Raw genomic sequence first — 9,103 nt, 5'->3', positions numbered from 1 at the left:
AGGGCCATTCCTCTGGGCTGGGCAGAGGGGATGGAGGTACGGGGTGGGGAGGGGAAGAGGGCCATTCCTCTGGGCTGGGCAGAGGGGATGGATGTATGGGTGGGGGTGGGGGATTCCCCTGGGCTGGGCAGAGGGGGTGGAGGTGCGGGGTGGGGAGGGGAAGAGGGCCATTCCCCTGGGCTGGGCAGAGGGGATGGATGTATGGGTGGGGGTGGGGGATTCCCCTGGGCTGGGCAGAGGGGATGGAGGTACGGGGTGGGGAGGGGAAGAGGGCCATTCCCCTGGGCTGGGCAGAGGGGATGGATGTATGGGTGGGGGTGGGGGATTCCCCTGGGCTGGGCAGAGGAGATGGAGGTGCGGGGTGGGGAGGGGAAGAGGGCCATTCCTCTGGGCTGGGCAGAGGGGATGGAGGTGCGGGGTGGGGAGGGGAAGAGGGCCATTCCTCTGGGCTGGGCAGAGGGGATGGATGTATGGGTGGGGGTGGGGGATTCCCCTGGGCTGGGCAGAGGAGATGGAGGTGCGGGGTGGGGAGGGGAAGAGGGCCATTCCTCTGGGCTGGGCAGAGGGGATGGAGGTACGGGGTGGGGAGGGGAAGAGGGCCATTCCTCTGGGCTGGGCAGAGGGGATGGATGTATGGGTGGGGAGGGGGGATTCCCCTGGGCTGGGCAGAGGGGATGGAGGTGCGGGGTGGGGAGGGGAAGAGGGCCATTCCCCTGGGCTGGGCAGAGGGGATGGAGGTACGGGGTGGGGAGGGGAAGAGGGCCATTCCCCTGGGCTGGGCAGAGGGGATGGAGGTGCGGGGTGGGGAGGGGAAGAGGGCCATTCCCCTGGGCTGGGCAGAGGGGATGGAGGTGCGGGGTGGGGGTGGGGGATTCCCCTGGGCTGGGCAGAGGGGATGGAGGTACGGGGTGGGGAGGGGAAGAGGGCCATTCCCCTGGGCTGGGCAGAGGGGATGGAGGTGCGGGGTGGGGGTGGGGGATTCCCCTGGGCTGGGCAGAGGGGATGGAGGTGCGGGGTGGGGAGGGGAAGAGGGCCATTCCCCTGGGCTGGGCAGAGGGGATGGAGGTGTGGGGGCGGGGGGACGACTGGGTTGGGCAGGACGAGGCTGCCCCAGAGGCCTGCTGGCGCCTGCAGCACAAACTCTTCCCGAAATCCAGCTCACCACGCAGACTTTGCCCCTGCTGAAGGTCGGGGTGGGGGCATGGGGAAGCCGCCCCAGGGCCCAGCCAGCCAGAGGGAGACTCTCACTGGGCCAGCAGACAGCCAGAGCCATGCGCTGCTCCACTCTCAGCCTCCTCTTCCTCCTCACGCAGGTAGGGGGATCCCTCGCCCCCAGGGGCTGGGGGGGGAGGGTCCAACACAGCGAGCGGGGGGGGGAAGGGGAGTGTGGAGGGCAGAGCGGGCAGTGTCCAGACTCCAGCGGGAGCGCGTGGGTCCCGGGGCGGGCAGGGGGAGCACAGGCCCCGGCGGGGCAGGCAGATCTGGGAGGTGCGAAGAGCCTGCAGGCCCTGGGGGGCATGGGATGGGGTGGGCTCGTTGGTGGGGGATGGGGAAGGGGAGCAGATATTGGCAGGGCAGGGGGCAGGGCGTGGGATCAAGGGAAGGTGGCGCAGCCCAGGGGGGTCCGTCCCTCTGCCCACGGCTGCAGCCTGTGCTCTCAGAGAAGCTGTCCATGCCCTTCCTGAGACCCACCTGTCCTGGAAGGGGAGGGAGCATTGGTACCCGGGGTCAGCTGCTTTGGAAGAGGCCTGTCCTGGCCCATGGGTGCCGTTGTGGTGGGCTGGGTGCTGCCGCCCACAGTCGTGGGCCGTGGACGGCCACGGGTTTGTGCTGGGAACCTGCACTGAACAGGCTGCTGCTGGCAGCTCCAGCCCTGCTCCGGAGCGGCCTGTGCCGGGGGCTGGACGTTGCCCTGGCCTCAGTGCGCGCCCAGCCTTCGCTCCTGTGGTATGCCGGGGCGTCTGGTTCCAGGACAGGGCTCTGAGCCCCCTCTCATCGAAGGCGGCACCTGGGCTTTCCGGCCAGTTTCCAGGAGCTGCGAAGGAGAGAGCAGCCGCCGAGGGAGCGTAGGCTGGTGGGAGCCCCGCAGGGAGCCTAGGGCAGCCCTAGGGACACTAACCAGCGTCTCCCACCCACTCAGGCTGGCCCCAGCAGCAGGATGCCCAGGCAAGAGCCTTGCACTGGCTCCAGCAGCCCTGATGGGGCATTTCCACATCCAGTCCCAGGATCCCTGGTCGGGATCAGCAGTGAAAACCCTGCAACCCCTCCAGACACCTAGCAACAGGCACTGGGGCAGCACCACTTCCCAGGCAAAACTCACCTCCTCCTTTGGCTGTCTGGGGTTCCTGGCGCCTCCCCAGTTCCCTGCCTAGCAGCTGTCTCTGCCCCTGCAGGACTTCCTCCCCTGCCTTCAGGCAGATGGGCTGACGGTCCCAAAGGCCAGCCCTGGCCGGAAGAGGCAGAAGAGGGACTGGGTCATCCCTCCAATCAACTGCCCTGAGAATGAGAGGGGGCCCTTCCCCAAGCTGCTGGCTCAGGTATGGGAGGCCTTTGGCAGTGTGGTGGGTGGTGGCCCGGCACTAGCTGCCTGGCAAGGTGTATATGGGGAGCTGTGGGGAATTTATACTGCCAAGTTGAGTGCAGCTCCATGTATAATGTGTTATGCAAATCACTAGTGTGCTAATTTGCATAATATAACCTAATTTGCGTGTATTATAAACAGCACCTTTAGCAGAATTGTGTGCTGATGGCAAAGGCGTCTGCCCATTTGACAGCTCTGATGTAAGATGCCCTGGTTCTCCTTCAGGGTGGCCGCAAGGCGAGCGTCCTCTCCCCATGTTAACTTGCTGACCTGCCTCACCCTAATTGGGGGGAGGGCTTCCTCTGGGGCAACTGGGTAGGGCCTCATTGATGTTTGGGGTGGTAAGTGTCATTTTTCCTCTTCTATGCTCCAGTACATCCCTTTTCAGACCCTGCCCCTTTCTTAACCTTCTATTTATCCCCCACCAGCCCTTACTGCCCCCAACCCGTGTGGCTCAGGCCCTGTGTACATAGTGGCTTCTGGTGGTCCCAACTCAGCCAAAGGTGAGAGATCCCAGCAGAGGCAGCAGGGCTGCCATGGGCGTCCCCCAAGATGCTGGTGCTGCTTGGTGAAAAAGGGGCAGTGTCCAGGAATCTACAAGGGGCAGAAGGGTTTGAGAGGGGAGGGACTTGGGGGGAAGTGAGGCAAGTGGGGAGCAGCCTGGATGGGAGCAGTTCCTTGCAGGTCCTTGACAGACGGGGAGGGGAGCACAGGCTGGGGCGGCCCCTGTGCTCAGAATCCCCCGGCTGACCCGCCCTGTTCTCTGGCACCAGATCAAATCCAACATCCCCACCAACGTTTTCTACAGCATCACGGGGCAGGGCGCAGACGAGCCCCCTGAGGGTGTCTTCATCATTGAAAGGGAGACGGGGCGGCTAAAGGTGACGAAGCCGCTGGACAGAGAAGACATCAGCAACTACACGGTGAGTCCCTGGGTGCCAAGGATGGAGAAGGGGCATGTTCTCAGGGGCTGATGGCCCCTGGAGCTTGGAGGCGGCTGGGACAGGGCCCGAGGCTCCAATGAACTGGGTCTCACTCCGTTTCTTGTGCCGCACGGTCCAGAGGGCAGCTGCCCTCTCCTCCCCCGTCACGGTCTCTTCCCCGAGGCCCGGCAGAGTAAAGCCAGAGAGGAGGTGCTGACCCCAGCTGGGCGCTGCCTCCTGATCTGTGCCCGGCCCTGGTCACTTGGCCACGTCAGCACTTGGCCCTGAGGCCCGGTTCTTTCCCCGAGGTGCTGAGTGCTGTTGAGGGGGCCCAGCACGGGTGAGAATCGGGCCTGGAGCGCGCTGACAGCCTAGCACCGGCTCTTTGCCTCAGCAGGGCCCCTGCTGCTTGGAGACGCGCTCAGCGTGCACCTCCTGTCTCCGAAAGCTTGGCTGGATGCTTCGTCACGGGCCCGTGGGTCTCTGCTGGGCAGAGCAGGGCTGGCCGATGGCTCCGAGTCCATTACCGATGTCAGGGTTTGGCCCAGCAGGGAGGAGAAACCATAAATCCACACGGGTCGGGACAGCCCAGACTGGCCCCTCCCTGGGTAACAGGACCTCACTGTCCATGGGCAGCCAGTGATTATCCTCCGACTGTGGAGGGGAGCTGGATGGGCCCTTTGAAGGCTGCTGTCCGGACCCTTGGCTTAGGCTGAGCTGGGCAGAATTCCCCCATGCTGGACCTGTTCTGTGTGGCCTGCATGTGAACTCAAGACCCTGGTGGGGATGGTCAGCCAGCAGCTGGAGTTGGGGAATCGAAGGCAAGTCCCCTCTGACTAAGCCAGCCAGGCTCGGGCTCCCGTTCTGCAGGGACGCGTGGAACGCCGTGCACAAGCCAAGCATGGCCGCTGCTTTCAGAGCCATGGCTGGGTTTGGCGGGCGCTGCTGGCTGCTCGTGGCCTCGCGGGTGGCTTGAATGGTGCCTTACACCCCGTGCTGGCTTTGCAGCTCTTTTCCCACGCTGTGTCTGCAAATGGGAAGCCTGTGGAGGACCCCATGGAGATCATCATCACTGTGAGTGACCAGAACGATAACAAACCTCAGTTCACCCAGAGTGTCTTCACAGGCTTCATAGAAGAAGGAGCCAAGCCAGGTATGTGAGCAGAGCCCCCGACTTGGGGGCTGAGACACACCGGTCATGAGATGTGGCTTTGGAGGGTTCCCTCCAAGGAGAGAGAGAGACAGGGACTGTTTTAGTGTTGGGTTAATTTTGCTTTGAAGAATTTAAATCCCAGAATAACCCAAAGGGGCTAAAATCTGCCCACTGAGCAGACGCGCCTTGTCCAGAGTGCGGATGGCTGGGCTTGGAGCAGGCTCTCCCTCCCCTTCCAACCCAGCAGTTCCTTCCCCCGATCCTGCAGGAGAGTCGGCATCCTGGGGTTGACCACCTGCCTCGCTACAGAACCCGCGGAGGGGACCAGTTACCTTCACAGAAGGCTCTGGGGCTGGCAGGGAGCAGGCGCTCGGTGCGCTGATGGGGCGGTGTGAGAACTGGAAGGGAACAGGGGAGCTAAATTTGGTATCAGTAAATGTGGCTCCAAACTGTGCCATCTGTTTACCTGTGAGACACTCCTAGGGCTCCAGTATTTCTATCGCCCCAGTGAGATCGATGGCTCTGGGCCGACGACTCCGCCGGCCCCTGCCCCGAGGCGCTTACAATCTTATTCCCTTTCTTTGGTGACTGCAGAGAGGAATCAGCAGACATTAGGGATGGGAAATGCCTGGTGGTTGATCTAGTCACCTTCCCCCGTTCCCCTTGGCGGGCCAGGGCGGGATTGGTCCCGGCAGTGCGTTCTGGAGAATCGTCTCCCGCCTCATTTTGTCCTAGAATGAGAAAATTAGTGTTGCTCTAAACTCGTGCCCAGGTTCATCCGTGATGCAAGTGACAGCCACAGATGCAGACGACAGTGTAAACTCCTACAATGGGGTCATTGCTTACTCCATCCTGCAGCAGATACCTGAAAAACCCCACGACCAGATGTTCACCATCGACTTTGATAATGGCATCATCAGTGTGATTGCAGCTGGGCTGGACAGAGAGGTGAGTGCTGCAGCGTTGGGTCGGAGTCAGATCCTAGCTTGGCATAGTTACGTTTGCACAGAGAGGATGGATGGCCCCAGGCTCTGAAGTGCGAGTTCCGCATCAAGACGCATAGACAGTGGCGGGTGCCTGGCGCAATCCGTGTCACGCTGCAGGATGTCTTTGGCAAACTTTTGCTGTCTCCATTTCTCCTGGGCACTTATGCCATGTTAGACCTTCCCTGCCCGGCCAGCCCTTGGCCTGAGTGAATTGTGCTTGGCAGGGAGGCAGTGGGGGGTTCAACGGGCATCTCTGCAGCGCTAGAAACTGACCCCCCACGGGAGGCCTGATAGTTTGGCCGTGATTGGTTAATTCAGCTAATTTAAATGCATCAAATCTCAGCCCCACGTTGGGTTTTGTAGAAACATGGTTTTGCTGAGCTTGCACCCAGCAGGAGGGGTTGCCCTGGGAACTCTACTGATCAAGGGAAACCCACTTTCTAACAAATACAAAGTGAAACTGAGTTATTGATTAATTGTCCAAGCCCAGATAGATGTGCAGAAAACCCCCAAGCTGTTCACTGTAGATACTGAAAAGAAAAGTGAATGGTTAAAATGCTCTAGGCTACCAATGTGAAATATTAATTTTTAGTAGAGGGGACAATGACAGCTTGCCTGCTGAATTGTGAAGCAGATTTCCTTACCTGTTACTGCCGGGTTTCAGTGGATGAAACTCCCCCGAGCGGGCACCCGCAGCCAGAAGAGTGGTGTTGCTTGCTAGCTGAGTTCAGGCACTCACACCTCCTGTCTCACCTGCTGGCTGCTCTGACCGCAATGAAACTAATCATAACAAGTTCCCCCAAGAGGAAGAGAGGCCAGGCCTGGCAAAGCCCATTCCTAGCCAGTATGGCAGCAGGCTGACGTGTCCTCCAGGTGCTAACCCAAAAGTGACTTTTGTGGCTTGCAGATGACCCCCAATTACACGCTGATCGTCCAGGCTGCCGACTTAAAAGGCGAAGGATATACTACCACAGCCACAGCAATGATTGAAGTCACAGACACCAATGATAATGCTCCAGTGTTCGACCCACTCACGGTAACGTATCCTCTCGCCTGCTTCTATCTCTGTTCGCACTACCCGGGTCAGGAGCTCCACTCCCAACACAGAGGATTTGATTTGAATCAAAGGGGCAGAATTATTCCATGGGGTTAGAGAATCAAATTCTTCTGTGCCAAAAACATTTGCCTCTAACTGGAAGTTGCCTGAACTTGCTCCCTTTAGGAACATGAGTGAAAGGTAAACGTCACAGCAACCTCACGGAAGTACCGCTAGCCATTGCGGGAGCTGGGGACCTGCTTGCTGTGTATGTTCGTACCTGAGTGCTGAGAACCAGATCCTAGCTCGGCATAGCTACATTGAAGCCGGTGGAAATTGATGATTTCCCCTAGCTGTGGATCCTGGCCCTGGGTGTGTAGTTATGGAATAGCAGCTGCAGGGACAGATATCTTCTGTCGCTGGAACACTCCGTGCAACTTTCCATCCCCCGCCCCCAATGTATGGGGCCCCTTGAGGAGAGTGTAGCAGCTCTGGGTCCACCAGCGCTCCCTGGAAATAGGTGCCGTGATTCTGGCCCAGGATCTCCAGCTGCGGCTCCCTTTGGAGCCCAGCAGCTGAAGCAGCTGCACTGTGCCCCTGTGTGGAGGGTTCCGGCCCTGCTGCAGAAGGCAGACGCTTAGGCTTTGTTGTTTTAAAAATCAGTGGGATTCTGGGGCTGCGCGAAGTGCTCCAGCGGCTGGGCAGTAGCCCTACAGTCCAGCCTGTCCCTTCCATTGCAGTACCAAGCCACGGTGCCCGAGAACAAAGTGGGGCTGGTTGCCAGGCTGAGTGTGTCGGACAGGGACAAGCAGGGCTCTCCGGCCTGGCGGGCGAAGTACGAGATTGTGAGAGGGAACGAAGGGTGCTTTTTCACCATAACCACGGATCCCAACAACAACAACGGGCTCCTGGAGACTTCCCAGGTGAGTTGTGCCCACCCAGCGCCGCCTCAGCTCCCGCGCCTCACCCTGACGTGACTTTGAAAATGCTACGGTCCAGGGGGACGGCTCCTGGGGTCCTCAGCTGCACCGCTTCCCCTTCCTGCATGCACCTGCATTCACCCCAGGAACGTAAACCGGCCCGGCTCAGCCCGCCACTGCTCTCAGGCTGCAGGAGCACGATCCCCAGCAGAGGGTGCCCTGGGGAGCTCCCAGTCCCAGTCCCCAGAGCCCTGCTGCGTGCGGGTCCTTCCCCGGGAAGGTACAGCTCTGTCTGGGGTCGCAGGGGCTTTCCCTCGGCCACCCCAGAACCAACTCTACTGAGACTTACTCTTCTGAATCTCTTCCCAGCACTGCTCGGGGAGGGCGGGGGGGAGAGTCCGTCTGGTAGGACGGACTCGGGGCTTTAGGTTCCCAAAATTTCTCCCTCCCCCCTCCGGATCTGGTTAGGGGCTGTGGGCCTGCCCATGAGGGGTCAGAACTCGGTGCACTAGATCCCACGGGCCCTGTGGGACTGCACCAAAGAGTGGGGAGGGAGCACGGTCAACGGATTAGACCAGGGGACTGAGCGTTGAGCAGTCCTGTCACAGAACTTCAGTGCTTCCTTATCCCCGTCAGTGCGGTGGGGATGGTCCTCCCTCCCGGAGAGGGGCCCATGCGGGTGGAGCACTGCGGGGGTCTTGGATGGAAGGCACCCGGGGAAGGGAACAGCGCGCTCAAGGGACCTTCCTGAAGCGAGCCTGCTGATGGGCGGAGTTCCTCTGCCACCGGGTTAACGTGTGTCCTCTCTCCAAGGGCAGGATGAATAGCCTCCCAGCCGTTCACAGCCCTGCTCCCTCCTCTCTGGGAATTCTCCCTGGCGTTAGCAGGGTTTATATTTTGTCTCTCCTGGAAAGCTGACTCCTTCCTTTGCCTCCTTTCCAGGGCCTGGATTTTGAGGTGCAAAGCCAGTTCATCCTCAACGTTGTCGCAGTGAACGACATTCCCTTCTCCGTGTCTCTCCCAACTTCCACAGCCACCGTTACTGTGAACGTTGAGGATGTGAACGAAGCCCCAGTCTTTGATCCACCTATCAAAAGCCTGAGCCCAGCAGGAGAGGTTGCACTGGGAACTGGGCACAGAACACTCCTTGGGGACCCTGGTCCCGCTTGTTGTGGGAATGGCTGACGGGCGAGGGAGGAGCTACAGTTACACTTGGGAGCAGTTACACTTAGGAGGGGAGCCCGTGGAGCACCCCAGACAGGGCTGTAGTAAAGTGGGATGCCCCGATTCCCAGGGAGCTCTGTGCCACAGTGCCCCAGACCAGAGTGTGAGCAGGATGCCTGTTGGCAGTGCAGGCTGTCCGTGGCATGGGATCCTGCCCCTGCTGTGGGACTGCAACCAGCTCACAGAGACCCCCAGCTGAGCTGGCAGGGCGTGGGGTAGTTCCTGCTGGCACACCCCTATTGCAGTCATGAGTCCCTCCCCAGGCCCTGCTCCTCGCCGA

At 60.5% G+C, this 9,103-nt stretch overlaps 1 protein-coding gene across 1 annotated transcript; it reads left to right on the top strand.

Annotated features, from left to right (window-relative positions):
* The first annotated feature begins 1,949 nt into the window (after nucleotides 1-1,949).
* On the top strand, nucleotides 1,950-8,979 carry LOC119563718 (B-cadherin-like). The gene is made up of 8 exons (XM_037878100.2): nucleotides 1,950-2,066; nucleotides 2,394-2,537; nucleotides 3,355-3,504; nucleotides 4,513-4,657; nucleotides 5,430-5,605; nucleotides 6,551-6,679; nucleotides 7,420-7,602; nucleotides 8,542-8,979. The coding sequence occupies exons 1-8, from the start codon at nucleotides 1,950-1,952 to the stop codon at nucleotides 8,782-8,784; spliced, it is 1,287 nt and encodes a 428-aa protein (XP_037734028.1). The 3' UTR covers nucleotides 8,785-8,979.
* The last annotated feature ends 124 nt before the right edge of the window (nucleotides 8,980-9,103 follow it).

This window comes from Chelonia mydas, chromosome 12 (genome assembly GCF_015237465.2).
Source record: "Chelonia mydas isolate rCheMyd1 chromosome 12, rCheMyd1.pri.v2, whole genome shotgun sequence".
Lineage (NCBI taxonomy): Eukaryota > Metazoa > Chordata > Testudines > Cheloniidae > Chelonia > Chelonia mydas.
Note: the sequence above shows the minus strand (reverse complement) of the source record. Positions and strands in the feature narration are given on the sequence as shown.